Source organism: Micromys minutus (assembly GCF_963924665.1).
Source record: "Micromys minutus genome assembly, chromosome: 13".
NCBI classification, from domain to species: Eukaryota; Metazoa; Chordata; class Mammalia; order Rodentia; family Muridae; genus Micromys; species Micromys minutus.
Window position 1 is genome coordinate 34,100,617 of NC_137982.1, and position 15,075 is coordinate 34,115,691.

General features: G+C 43.4%; 1 protein-coding gene across 2 annotated transcripts in view; it reads right to left on the reverse strand.

Annotated features, from left to right (window-relative positions):
* Positions 1-15,075, reverse strand: part of CD302 (CD302 molecule) — a 31,350-nt gene that overhangs the window by 14,254 nt on the left and 2,021 nt on the right. The window contains exons 1-2 of one of the 2 annotated variants that reach the window (XM_080927003.1): positions 13,745-14,000; positions 2,276-2,386 (exon numbers count right to left, since the gene is read on the reverse strand). In XM_080927003.1, the coding sequence (XP_080783129.1) occupies positions 2,276-2,386; positions 13,745-13,805 (172 nt within the window). In that variant the 5' untranslated portion in view covers positions 13,806-14,000. Of the gene's footprint in view, positions 1-2,275; positions 2,387-13,744; positions 14,001-15,075 lie in introns of those variants that run through there. The other variant, XM_080927004.1, reaches the window with a different exon arrangement.

Sequence of the window (15,075 nt, forward strand, 5' to 3'; positions counted from 1 at the left end):
AGAGGCAGGCAGTTCGTGGGCATCCTGGTCTACAGAGTGAATTCTAGCACAGCCAGGGTTACTTACACATAGAAAACTCTGTCCCCCAAACCAACCAACCAACCAACCAAACCAAAAACAACAACAAAAACCTACATAAAATAAATATTCTAAGAAAGTGTAATCAATATTGTTATGTCTTGGACTCTCCATGTCCTCTCGTTTTACGAACTAGGTTGAATGGATAACTCTGAGTTTAAGAGAGAGAGAAAACAATTAGTTCTAATATTATTGTTGAAAAAAGCTACAGTTGAAAGCAATTACTCACACAGGATACATGTTTCCAGTAGCACGTGGTCCTAGGTTGATAACATCTGTTTAAGGTTGTATATGTTACTCTAGGTCAGTAGATTTTAAAAAAGCACTTTGGAAAACTTGGGTAAAAGGTTCTTTAGAAAAAATTCCTTATTTCTTCCCATTCCATGCTTGACATCTTGTGCAAGAGATCCCTGAGGACCCGTCCTTGGTTGGAGAGAGATGGGACCAGGCTCACTCTGGGTTATAGGTTTGTCAGGAGCCATAATGGGACAAGCTAATAACCAGCAGGTGATCATCCAGAGATGGCCGCCTCGGATTATCATATAATCTGTGACTGGTTCACTCTTATTCAGCAAGGCTGTAAGGGATTCATTTTAGGAAAGATTCCTGCTATTAAAATGCTTTTCCTGTTATTTTTATACATATATAACAATCATTAAGTAGTAGCACACCCCTTTGGAGCAGATCTACGAAGATGTACTGTCTTGTAGGGATGCTATATAGACATATAAATGGCTTCTTAAGTCTTAATGATGCTCCTATAAGAATTCCTAAAATTATAACTGATTATTAAACTCTTTTATAGTGGGACGGCTATTAAGTCTTTTTCTGATAGAACTACAGTGAGAACTCTGCCAGTCTCCCAAGTGTCATCAGTTAACTGCTCTTAGATCGTAACCAGACTTTCTCCTACTCAGAGCACATTCCAAGAGGTTGTAAAACAATTAACCAAAGGTCATAAAGAGGAAACTAACGAGTTATTATAGGTGCTAGGACAGAGAATAAAATATTGACTAAGTTTATCTACACAAAACTTCACTAATAATTTAGTTATGGGTTTAAGCCTTCAGTGAACCTGTGGAGCTGAGACAGGTGATGGATGTTTAGCCAGATAATTACTCCTAATGGATATGCATGTAAACATTCTGTGTTGTAAACTTTTTTTTCAATGTATGATTTGATTTTTGTGTGAACTTGTGATGAGCTTTGTAACATGTGATCATATATTCTGAAAGATATGTAAGTACTGAGGACAAAGAGAGAGGGATCTTTTTTCCCTTAGAAGAACATTTTCCCCTTAGAAGAACATTTTCCCCTTAGAAACCTTTTTTCCTTTCCCCCCTCCACTTAGGATCCCCCCTTTCCCCTTATCTTTTTTTTTCCCCTTATCTTTTATAGGACACTTTTTTTTTTAACTTAGTAATAAACATCATAATCACTTTTCTAAATGCCCTTTTTCTTCCTGCAACTTCTGACTAGCAGGCTGGAAGCTAGAGCCCAGCAGTTCCTGCTGAGGTGATACAAAGCTGTTCCCTTAATCCCCTGCTGTTTTAGGAGGAGGTGCCAAGAGCCAGAGACTGCAGCTTCTAGCCTCAGAGGAACACAGAAGGTCAGCTGCAGTAGCATAGTAACTTAGAATTAGTAAACTTTTATTATACAGCAACTCTAAATATCTCATAAGATCAAGTCTTACCCCTGTATCTCGTAAGACCAAGTCTTAACCCTCCACCGACGCTCTTCCCCCTCCGCTGCCTCAAGAAGAACCGAAAAGAAAGAGGTTCTCAGCCTGTGGGTCAAGACCCCTTCTGGTATCAACTGACCCCTTCACACAGGTCACCTACGACCATCGGAAAACACAGATATTTATTTACATTACGATTCGTAACAGTAGCAAAATTAGTTAGCATAATAAAGATAATTTTATGGTTGGGGTCAACACAACATGAAGAACTGTATTAAAAAGGTCACAGCACTGGGGAGGGTCTCGGACTCTGTCTCTCAGGGGCACTGTCACAGCACACACAGTCACTAGATCCTGATGTGCTTCACGGTTCTGTCACTACACACTGGGGAGTGCTGTCCAACGACTGTCTTCAAACCAGAAAGCAAGTGTATCTCCATGTCTACTGTCTGCACATCAGTTCCTGGGACACCTTTCAAAGATGTCAGCGACACCACTATTTTTAAAGCTCCTCACCATTCTCAGTGCACTGCTTTCTGACATCCTCTATGTTTTCCACATTGATGGTTACTTGAAGGAAAGTGTAACAGCTGCCTTGGAACTGAACCCAGATGGATGAAGGACAGTCTGTTTGGGAAAAAAAAAACAATACTATTAATATGAGTTCCAGATGCGAAGGATATTGAATATTAAAAGCCCACGAATACGCACAAGTAATTTTCCTTTTAAAACAACAAATCAACCGGTGTAAAAGCAATTCGTTTTTCTCTGTTTTACATGCAGGGGAAAAAAGATGCTAGTGATTCACGTCTGACTTCATAGTGTGCTTATAAGTCGGTCTCTTGATTGTTTAGCAACTCAGACACACAAATTAAGCATCATCATCAAGCCAAGCAAGCTAGCATGGACAAGAACTAGTCAGAGTTAAAAGCCTGTGCCACAAATTCTTGGAACACAGTTAAAAGAATTTATAATTATCTACATATAAATAAAATATTATGTAAATTACATAATAACCATCTGAAGTCTTTCTTTGTGTTATATAATAATAATTTTAAAATAATAATAATTTTAAAAGTCTTAAGAATTTTGCAAAACCTTTTTGTTCAAATTCTCCTCACAAGAACTCATATCTAGAATATAAATATTCAGGCAAATTTTACTATTACACAAGTAAACAATACTGATGTTCATGCCTTCTTTTATTTTCTTTGTGTGATTGTGTATATGTGTTGGGGGTGGTGGTTAGGATTTGAATATACGGATTCATGTATACTTGGCCACCTGCTCTCCTACTAAGCTTTATTTTTCAAGCCATGTGTGACCTTAATTTAACAACTTATTAATATAGATTCTATAGCTCTGTGAAGGTCAGCCTTACCTTTTTTCCTCCTGCTGTTTAGGAAGGACATCTCTGTCTCTACTTTGGTTTCTTTGTTCATTATGAAGATATAAAACTTTTAAGCCTATGTCCCAGAATATCATCACTTAGCATTTCATCAAAAAAAAAAAAAAAGAAAAGTCTGTAAGAACTTGATTTCCCTGAAATAAGTTGGAGGACTAAAAGGGAATTTATTAATCTTAGTGGGCATAAAGTCAGCAAGATCTTACCTACATCTTTTTACTTCTAAGTCTGTATGTGTTATAATTTAATATAAAGGAATGGAAGAAGTAAGCACTCTTGTAAAAATCAGAGCTGAGTAATCAGTTGCATTAATCTCAATTAATTCAACATTCTTGCTTTTACTGAGGTGATAGTATGGTAGACAGCAGAGAGAATGCTGCCACCAGAATAGATTATTTCCTAGTTCTCTGGAAGAAGAAGGGTGAGCAGAAGTCAGTCAAGAAAGGAAAGTGTTTTTTACATCATGTACAGTTTGACTATGCTTGGCCCATGGGAAGTGGTACTATTAGGAGGTGTGGCCTTGTTAGAGGAAGTGAGTCACTGTGTAGGCAGGGCTTTTAGGTCTCATATATATGCTCTAGCCCTGCCCCTTTCTACTGTTTTGTAAACACTTCCATTACACATTGTGACAACCTGGTGGCATGATCCTATTTACAAAGCAACAACATCCAGAAAGACTGAGGGGCTAGAGACGACAGATATGTGCAGGAGAAAAATTGAGAGGGCTTGAAAACAAGGCAGTTAGTGGAAGGCTTGGACCAGAGCAGCCATGAACCTTCTCTTCCCAAGGAGTAGCACCCAGCCACCTCTAGCACCTCAGCTTTACCCTCCATCTCTGCTCCTCTTATGAATGCTTGGCCTTTTAAAAAAAGACGTTGGTAGGGTGGCGGCGGCACACATCTTCACCGCCCAGCACTCGTGAGGCAGAGGCAGACAGATGTCTGTGAATCTGAGGCCAGCCTGCTCTACAAAGTGAGTCCAGTTCAGTCAGGACTGGTTATACTGAGAAACCCTGTCTTGAAAAACCAGGGGGGAAAAGTTTGAAAAGTTAAAATAAAAATAGAGACTTTTATGTCTTTAAATCTACTTCTAAGCCATGAATATTTTCTTGGTCTTTTCATCCTGGAAGGACCAGACCCCTTTTCTGTATCAACTTTGTTTCTTTTTTTTATATATCAGCACTGGAGTCTATTCCAGCTTTCACTTGCAAATGCACCATACAGAACTCTCTTTCATAAACCACTATCCACTGGCTGCAATGTGAATGAGCAGGAAGAGCAGGCATGAGATGTTAGAACAGAAAGATTTCATCTTGGACAGCTTATCTTGTTTCCTGTGTTTTCTTGGGGGAGAAAAGGGATGAATGTCTATTTGGTGATTTGAATAAAAATGGCCCCCATAGACTCGTAGGGATATGGCCATGTTGGAGTAGGTGTGGCCTTGTTGGAGGAAGTGTGTCACTGGGCGTGGCCGTTGAGGCTTCAGATGCTCAGGCAATGCCCAGTCTCTATCTCTGTCTTCTTGCTGTCTGCTGACATGGATGAGGAATTCTCAGTTCCTTCTCCAGTACCATGTCTGCTTGTATGTCCTCATGCCTCCTGCCATGATGACAATTGGAGTCAACCCCTGAACTGCAGGCCAGCCCCAATGAAATGCTATCACTGATAAGAGTGGGCGTAGTCATGGATCCCCAGAATGTGCTATCAACCGTGATCACGCTCCATGCCTTTCGCCCCTGAACTGGGACCAACACGAAGGATTTCAAACGCTAAGTGAACAAATCCCCTTCTTCACTTTCTTTTTTTAATAAGCATTTTTTAAAGATTTATTTTATGTATATGAGTACACTGTGCCTGTCTTCAGACACACCAGAAGAGAACATCAGATCCCACTACAGATGGTTGTGAGCTACCATTAGGTTGCCGGGAATTGAACTCAGGACCTCTGGAAGAGCGGTGCTCTTAACCACTGAGCCACCTCTCCAGCCCCCTTCTTCAATCTCGAATTCCAATTTATTTCCATCATCTTCAAATGCTTTGCCTTGAGTCCATTTCTTCCTTTCAGAGACTCAGTGGTTTCTTGTGTCTCTAAGTTTAACTAAATTAACAGGCAGAGCTAACACCTCACTTTTTAAAGTGTAAACTTGTCACAAAACATGGCATACACATAGAAGCACAAACCATAACTATAGATCTAGGTGAATTTTCAAAAGGGAAAAATCCACCCACACAAATCATCAGCAAAATGTAGAAACAGAACGTTAACCATTTTGGTCACCGTCCCTTTCCAAAATGAAATCATTTCCCTAACTTAGAATGCCACAGGCTAGCTTTTCTTGTTTTGGATTTTACAGTAATGAAATCTGGCACAGTGTACTCTTGTGTCTGGCTTCTTTTGATAGATATTACTTTTCTGAGGTTCCCTTGTTTTGTCATTGGTATCTGTGAATTATTATTTCTCATTGCTACATAATGTATGCATTTATCCATTACTTCATAAGTACGTTGCTATGGATGAACTTATCCATCCCTTCATTGGGGAATATGTGGACATCCTCTAGTTTACAGCCTAATAGCAATAACAAGCAATGTCTCCCTGAGCCTTCCCTGCATGGGTCACACTAGAAAGAGCTGAATTGGAGAATTCGAGGGTTCTGATGTCTCCCCCTACAGTTCATGCTGGAATTGGTTGAAATTTTATTGCTATTTCAACAGTATTAAGAGTTAAGACCACATAAGATACAAGAGGTCAGGTGAGTCCCAGGCCTGTCAGGGCTACTTAAGAAGACTCTGTCTCAAACAACAAAGACCCATAGCGGGTCATTCTCATTCAAGAGGCTACCTTTACTATTTGTAGTCTTGGACACATTCTGTATGGTTTTATATTGTAGCCACCTATTTCTCCAGTTTGGTTATTAATGGCAAATCAGCATAGAGCAGGTCTTAATCTAATTATAACATCAGTAACAGCTACTCTGCTATCTGGAACACAACTCTGAGAGGTACGCATAGGTGTGAGGTGGCGCATGGCTCTGGGCTAGCAACTTTAACCAAAGTCACTCCACCGCCTGGTAGGGAAAGTCTGACTCCAACAGGTTCTCAGGTTTATTACTTAAGCCTTTCCCTGCTCCAGTTCAACTTCTCTGTAGAACAGGGATAAAAACAGTACCAACCTAGGTGCTTGGAAAGTCCATAGTGAACAAAAGGGTAGTATGAACCCTGTCTTGTCCTGGCGTATAATTTAGTGGGGACAAACACACAAAAGCAACAGAAGTCAAAGAACAGAGTAGATGATGTCATTGTTTCCTTTTCTGTTGCTGTGATAAAACACTCACTCTGAAGAAATCAACTCAAGGCAGCAGAAACTGGAGGCAGCTAGTCACACTGCATCCCCGTCGGCTAGTCACACTGCATCCCCGTTGGAAGGCAGAGGACCATGCATGCTACTTCTCAGACCTTTACTTACATAACCCAGGATCCCAGTAAGGGATCACCAACAATAGGCATTAAGTCTTACTACTTCAATCCATGCAGTCAAGATCATCCCCCAAGGCCTGGGGTCCCAGGTAATTCTAGATTCTGTCAAATTGCGGCTACCCATGTAAGATGGTGTATTAGCAATCTACTGCTGTGTAACAAGTGAGCAGTTTAAAGCAAGAAACATCATCTCTTCTGGTGTCTCTAGTTAAGAACTGGAGGCAGCAGCTTTCTTGGGTTGTTTGGCTGGGGGTTTGCCTTGCAGATGCAGTCAATGTGTTGGCTAGGGCAACAGTCAGCTGAACTTCCAACTACAGTAGGAAGGTACACCTAAGGGTGAGTTGGTGTGACTGGAGACCTCTGTTTCTCACCACAGTCATATTAGGGGGTCCCTGTATGTCTTGGTTTGAATGTGCAATGTCCTTTATGGACTCATGGGTTTGGCCATTTAATTCCCAAGCAAATGGCATCACTTTGCATGGATCATTTCCTGTCCCTTCTGGGCTTCCAGGCTCACAGAAATGAGCAAGCATCTGTACACCCTATCAGAGTCATGAGCTATCCTTACTTACCACCATGCCTTTCAACCCAGGCTGGCCCACACTCTCAACTGAACCAAAACAAATCCCACTCCCCAACCCCCACCCCCAGGTTGTTCTGATTAGGTATTTGGTCACGTCACAGCAGCGAGAAAAGTAACTCACTGGATTGATCATGAGAATTAGGGTCATCGTTACTGCTGGGAGAAACCTGACCACATTTCACAGGGTTTTAGAAGGAAGAATTTGGAGCTGAAGGCTAGAGAAGCCCTGGAAGATTGTAAGCTGAGCTTAAGGGGTGAGCCCAGTGGGAATGAGGATGGAAGAAACACAGCCAGGAAGGCTGTAATCAGGAGGTTCAGGGACCAGTCTTGTTATAGTCTGGCAAAGAAACTGGCTTCATATTTCCTCTGTCCTGAAAACCCGATTCAGGGGGAATTAAACCATAACAGGCTGGTTTGTTTGATAGGGAAAAATTTTAAATTGCATGCCATTCAGGTCTGTGGCATGACTTTTTGCTGCCTGCTCTTGGCCAGATATCCAGTGAGAGAGCAGGAAGTGAAGCCCAAAGGTATGAAAAACGTGTCATTTAGTAATGAAAGAGGGAGGGAGGTTTTGAGAGTTGGGGGCTAAGGAGGGTGTGAATGTAGTGTCAGTAATGGATGATCAGATTGGTGTGATCCACGAGCTCTGCTTCTTTGTCCTGAAAACCAGATTCAGGGGGAATTAAACCATAACAGGCTGGTTTGTTTGATAGGGAAAAATTTTAAATTGCATGCCATTCAGGTCTGTGGCATGACTTTTTGCTGCCTGCTCTTGGCCAGATATCCAGTGAGAGAGCAGGAAGTGAAGCCCAAAGGTATGAAAAACGTGTCATTTAGTAATGAAAGAGGGAGGGAGGTTTTGAGAGTTGGGGGCTAAGGAGGGTGTGAATGTAGTGTCAGTAATGGATGATCAGATTGGTGTGATCCACGAGCCCTGCTTCTTATACACATGCTTCCCAAAGACAGTAGGAACGTTGCTGTAAAAATAAGACTGCCCCCGGAGACCACCAGGGTCTAACAATGCAAACCTATTTTAAGAACTTTCGCTTGAAATAGTACTCCTGAACCAAAAAAAAAAAAAAAAAAAAAACCAAAAACCAAAAACAACAACAACAAAAAAACAAAACAAAAACATTCCAGGCAACTGAAAGTGTTTTGTTATGTCCGGCCATAGGGATAGAGAAAGGTTACTGTAGATTGTGGAGCAAGAGGTCCAGATTATCATCTGGCAGTAGAACTCACCATTGTCTATGTGGTGCTGTTTCTGTAGACACACAAGATAGAAACACAAGGGCAAGCATTATGGGGAATTGAGCCACGGTTCCAGGGAGCTGCTAGAACCAGGCAATGTGTGACAGACAGGCTCAGACTCCTTGCTTGGAACTTGGTGTATACAGCTATGAAAGTGAAGCTTAGGATGCACTAGAGATCTTAGGATATGGGAGATGCCAGAAACACAGAACATCTACCAACCAAAGCTGCAGACATTGAGTGCAGCTCCCCCAAGGGAATGGTCATCTGTGTTGTGTGCTGGAGGGACAGCGCTACCCAAACCCAGATGATGCCAGTATGCTGGCATTCCAGCTGCCAGACAATGGGGCTGCAGGTGTGGTCCAGTATTTCCTTGCTACTTCCCTTTTAAGAATGAGAATTACATTATTTTGTTTTTCTATATTACAGGGACTTGCAGCCAGGAGTTTATCTTTATAACCCCCTTGAGAATGTTAATTCTATAAGGATGCTAGAAGTTGGGCTGAGTGCACTCGGTATTAAGAGATGACCGAGCCCATGAAAACCAAGTATGAATGCCCAGGCTTGAGCTGTGGCTCTGTTTTGAAGAGTTGTAAAACTTCTGGAAGGTGGTGCCTAGCCAGAGGAAGTGGCTTAAAGGTTATAACCAGGTCTGGTTTTCTGTCTTTTCTCTGTTTTCTGATCTGCTGAGATATGAGAGGCAGCAACCTCAAACTCTGGTCACCACAGCCACCAATTCGTGCCACATAACGGCTCTCAAACTGTGAGCCAAAATGCATCCTTCACTAGGTTACTCTTGTTAGGTATTAGATTAGGTCTTGTTAGGGTTTCATGGTACAAGGCAAGAGAGGGAAGCCAGATTTACAGAATCTAGTCTTGGTTGTCAATCATTTTTGAAACATCCTCTTGGTTACTATACAGGAAATTTCCAGGGAAACAGCACTAATATAAGGAAGATCTTCCATCCATCCATTCATCCATCCATCCATCCGTCCATCCGTCATCTATCTATCCATTGCCCTACCTATCTATCTACACACCTACCCATCTGGCTCACACAGTAATGGAAGCAAGCAAGCAAACAAAATAACTCGTGATCTATCATTGGCAGGCTGAAGAATATGTGATGGGGTCATGGAGAGGGACCAGTGGTATAAATCCTTACCTGAGCCCCAAAGCCTGAGAACTAGGTGTGCCTATAGCAAGTTCAAGGCAGAGGATAATGGATGCCTCAGCTCAGGCATGAATGGAATTTGACCTTCCCCAGTCTTCCTGTTCTATCTTAAGGGACTAGATGATGCCAGCTCGGGCTGTTAAGGGGAGATGTCCTTCACTAAGCCTTCCAGACACAAGTGCTAATCTCAGCATTTAGTGGTTCGGTGGAGAAAGTCTCAAATGTTAAAGCAATCCAGAAATAGTGTTTCGTCATCTGTTTGAGCATCCATTTGTAGTGTGCTCAGGTTGCTGCACAAATCGAACCACCACAATTAAATAGGCCATCCCTGTGTACTGTGGGAGTGAGGTGCAAGCAAGTAAACACCAAGTGGTAAGAAGCACCAGGAACATCTTTGAGGCTGTCAATCACAGATACTTCGGAGTGCTAAAGACCTGATGTTGAGGGCAGATAGAGCAAATAAGAAACCCAAGGCTCCTGTGATGGAAGGTAAGATCAAAACAAAGAAAGGAAAAGAGAAAAGAAGCTCCAAGTGATAAGACCAGAAAATGGTGTTGACTCACCCAGAACTTCCAGCTACCTTCTCCTTGGGCTCATTTCAGTATTAGCTGTACCTCTGGTTTAAAAAGGAACGCTCACCTTGGTGCTAGTCAGTGTGTATCCAAAAGTTTCCATATAGCTATGCACTGTGATAAATGTATCACTTGGTAAGATGAATGAAAAGCATCCCTATGTGAAAACAATCACCTGCCTATTTTTCTAGCACCCACTCACCCTCATAGGCCAACTTTGGCAAGACGAGAGGGCGATGGAGGCTGTTTATTAGATGTGTAGTGAGTCTAGGAGGGAAAGCTGGCCCAAAGGTTCAGCCAGCCATAGCTTCTGTGGCTGAGCACAGGCTTCAGGGTCTGCCAAATCCCAAGGAACCAAAGCTGCCCTGACACCTGGTCCTTTCCCTACATCCCTCTTGTTGGCCTCCCTTTTAGGATGTCCACATCTAGCTTTTGCTGTCTTGCCCGTCCTCAATGATAGTTGCCCACTGATAAGCTGTATCCTCTGTCCTTTCTCACTGGGCGCCACCGATCCATTTTTAAGTGGATTAAATTTCCTGGTTTCTCCTCAAAATCTCAAACAACTCATGAAAACAATCACGTTCCCGACACAGACAATGCAGGAAGAGAGTGCTTTTCTTGACCTGTGTCATGCCTGCCCAACACCATCCACAGGAGTTTATTAGATATGTGGGTGCAGTGTGTAAGCTTACACAGTCATGCAGAGGGGAACACATGCTTTTTAGTGGTAGCATTGGTTTTCAACACAGCAGCAAATTCTTAAAAGCGTCTCAAAAACAAAAGGAATCCTAAAATGGTAACTATTTGTAAGTTTGACTGTTTGTGTGAAAACTTAAAATTTATAAGAGCATTCTTATACCTAATCTGAGATGCTGTCTTCTGAAACAGAGTTCCATCTACAATGGCAAGAAAAAAGTGACCTTGGCAGACTTAGAGGTTGCAAATGTTTTGAATTCAGTTACAAGTTCCAAGATACAACTGGAAAGAAATCACAATGCAGCCAACACATCTACTTTTAAAATCATCCCATATCTCATCATTTTTCTCATAAAATAAAGTTCAGAGACACGAGCCTCTTCCTGGGAAGATGAGTGACGGCTTAGAGCATAGACCCCGAAGATAAAACACCGAGCTGAAACCAGGAGTGTAGGTGTTTGGGGAAGGCCTTGGGATATCACATAATAGCGAATGTCTAAATGGTCGGGGGAAGGATAATCATATCACCAACAAGGGGTAAGCAGCCTGTGTAGAAGAAACAGAAGGGTTGCAGTTCCCACTAGATCAGGGTGGACAAACTTGAGGATAGCAGGGGGGGGGGCAATAAGTTAACATCAGAGATAAAGCAGGGGCACCGACACCATCGTTGCTTGCAGGTAGCAGCCACTCAAAATCCAGGGCCTAGAGGCCGACCACATGATGAGCACGGAACTCACGTTCACTCCTCCCATATCCCCCATGTGCTCACTGACCCAGTTGTCCCGGGCACATGCTCGTAAGCAAGGGCACTGACAGAGAGGCTCTAGATCTGGAGAGGTGGCCCAGTGGGTGAAGGACTTGGTGTACCAGCATGAGGATCTGTGCTTAGATCCCCAACAGCACCCACAACAAACCCACCCGAACCAGAGACACCCCACACAGGTCTGCCATGGAACCTTTGGAAGTTACATGATGTTATAGTCATTGTGAATTTTTAGCCAACAAGCTCACTTTCACTAACATATTCCAACATAATAGAAAAAAAAAAAAAAAACCCAGAGTGATTTCCACTTCAGTATTAAATGTATGCTTTATGCTGGATTACTGAGGTTCTTTTTGTGTTGAGATCTTGCCATTCAGCTAATTCTAGTTCTTGGTAAGCTCTCTCCATCATGAGTGTAACTAACTGTTGATGCAATATCTTTCATGTTTTAGAATAAGAGCAAAGGGAAGGAGACCAGGATTTCCCAGGGCTGTAACAGGTATGAGAGATGGAGTTCTCGCTGGATACTCACAACAGCCCTATGAAGTACCATCTCCACTTCACTGGAGGGCAGAGAAGGTGGCTAACTAGTTGTGGGACAAACTCATACCCATTTTCACTAAATCCAGATGAGACTTACAAAAGAATAAACCCCATGAAATCTGTCCTCTCTCAGTGTTCAAAACAACTTCACAGGTGATACCAAAACCTAGAAACTCACACTCTTTCCAAATTGGCTAGGAATGTATTTTTTTCCTTCCTTTTTAACTGGCTACCACTGTTGTGTGTACACACATGTGCTTGTGCATGTGTATGTCCTGTGGAGGTCAGAGGATAACATTATGGCATCTTTTCTTTCCTGGATTTTCGTGGTTACAGGGTTGAATGAACGAAGGCCACCGGGCTTGCAAAACAAGAGATTTACCCACCGTGCTCTCTCACTAGCGCAACAATGACAACAGTATTAAAAAAATAGTCTGGGGTGGTAGAGAGAGAACTAAGAGGGAGTTCAGGTGTCCCCAGATAATGAGGGAGTGCCTAAGGAGGGCTCAGAGTTGGTTCGGACTTCGAAGCTCTCTAGTACAACCTTAGACAAAATTAATGTACGAATCTGAATGGTGTGAAACCTCACTTCTTGCTTTGGCTCCTCAGAGAGGCAGCCACAGCCAAACTGGCCAGACTGCTGCTCTGCAGGAACCCAGAAAGAGCTTTGCAAGCTCTGAGCAGCTCAGGTCTCCAACACCCACCCCCAGGGTCTTTAAAATACTCCCCGCTGACAGCAGGCTTCGTATAGACTTTTATTTTAAAATGCAGTGAAATCCAGAAGGCAAAAATCTCTTGCATAATCCTGTTACTGAAGCCCACACAAGTATCCACTTAGTTCTTGTTTACTTTGCTCGGAAAGGTTCGATTGGTAGTGGGTCTTTTTTGTTTTTTTTTTGTTTTCTTCTTTTCTTTTCTTTCTTTCTTTCTTTTTTTTTTTTTTTTTTTTTTTGGGAAGGAAATCTACCCCCAGGGTTTCCCATTAACATATTTTTGACATGCCTCCACTGAAAGCTTGTTTAAAGAAAAACACATGCTCGGTGGAATTGTCCGTGTTCCTCCGGGGTCATTTTGCACGTGACTAATTATGTCTAATTTTTCAGATGTCACTGTATATCAGCCGACCAACGGTTTCTCTAAACCAATGTGTTTGCAATGGAATCCAAGCCTGGCTTCTGCTCCCTCTTGATGCAGGGGTTATTTGGCTGAACTCTTTTCCTGTTTTCACAACTTACCCACTAGCCATGGGACAGGGCCTGCTTCCCCCCTCCACCCCCAGGCCTCACCCCCCTCTGCTGCCATCCGTTGAAGGACTCTTAAGTTCCTCTGTCCTCTAGCTAGCAAACCATCTTGGGGGGGTCTGAGCTGACGATGCAGACACAGTGGAAGTGGGGTCCTTGGCTTTGGCCTTTGCCCCAGGTCTGGCTCTCGGAAGCCACCCAGCCAGAGAGATGGGTGCGGGGTGGTTTGAGGTGGGACCAGGGACTCTGAGCTCTCCCGGGGCGCGGCAGGGGCGGCTTACCGGCGATGATGGCAGGGGCTAGGCTCAGCAGCAGGAGCGAGGACAGCGCTGCGTGGGGCATGACTGCGCGGCACCGAGAGCGGGCCGGAGGCGGTGCTTGTCGGGCGCGCGGAGTTCCCAGCTCAGCCACGACACCTCCCACTCGAGGTGGGGGAGTGGAGCCCAGGGTCGCACTGCTGGGACGCTCAGAGTCCCAAAGGGCTGGCGCGCCGCAGACGCCAACTTCTCTTTGTTAAAGATAAACTTTCCATTTGAACTGAAATAATCTCAGACTTTCTAAAATGTTGCAAAAACAGAATTTCCCGCAATCCCTGGGGCAGCTTCTCTAAATGTTAGCATCTTACGTAACATCAGTGCGAGGATCGAAACCAACCAGGAACGAACATTGGGGGAGCACTGTTGACTAATCCACAGCCCTTGTGGCATTTGACAACTATCTCTGTTCTAGGACCCAATCCAGGAACAAGCACATTTGGGTTCCTCTAGTGTTTCTTCTCGGTAGAATTTGTGCCCTTTTGGCAAGAGTTGTACAGAAGGGACAAAGATTGATGGACTTTGGTTATTTGGTGAAGGTGGTGTCAGCAACCGTAATCTCCCTTTTCACAATCCCCTCCCAGAGGACTATGTCTCTTAGAAAAGGCCACGGGGGAGGGGGGGCATAATGCTATGTGGGTAGAAGGGAGGGAGAAAGGGAAAAAGAGGGGTAGGGAAAGAGTGAGGGAAGGAGAGAGGAAGAGAGGGAGGGAAAGAGAGGAATGTTTTAATGGAGTTTCCTTCCAAGAGGGAAAGAGAACAGACACCACCTAGCAAATAAAACTCCAGTACCAAGAACAGGTACTTCTTGCATTGTTGCCAATGGAACCCCATAAAGCCCCAAGAATTACAAGTTATTGCCTGTAGCCGTGGCGATCTTCAGAACTTGTTGGTAAGCGGCTCTTGCTGAAGACACCACATAGCTGAGGCAGATGACTTGGAGAAATCAAGGTGGCAATAACTTGGAAGCTTCGTCTCTGCCAGTTAGTTTTCACAGCACTGGGAAGTGCTTGAATGCAGGAGGAAGCACTTCTTTCTTTTCTGATCTGGGTCGTGTGTACTGCAAACACCGCTATCCCTCCCATCCAGATATAAACCTTGCAAGCTACCTGCAGTGGTGGACCTAACAAGATACCTAATTGCTGCAACAGAGATAGGAATGTTACAGAAGTAACCAACCACTTTATGACTGGATCTAAAGCCTGCACCATACCATACCTGGCACTGCGCCAAAACCTGTGGTTAAACAGATCTCAGTCCCTAAAGGAGAACACGATGCTATTATTCTGCTAAACGAA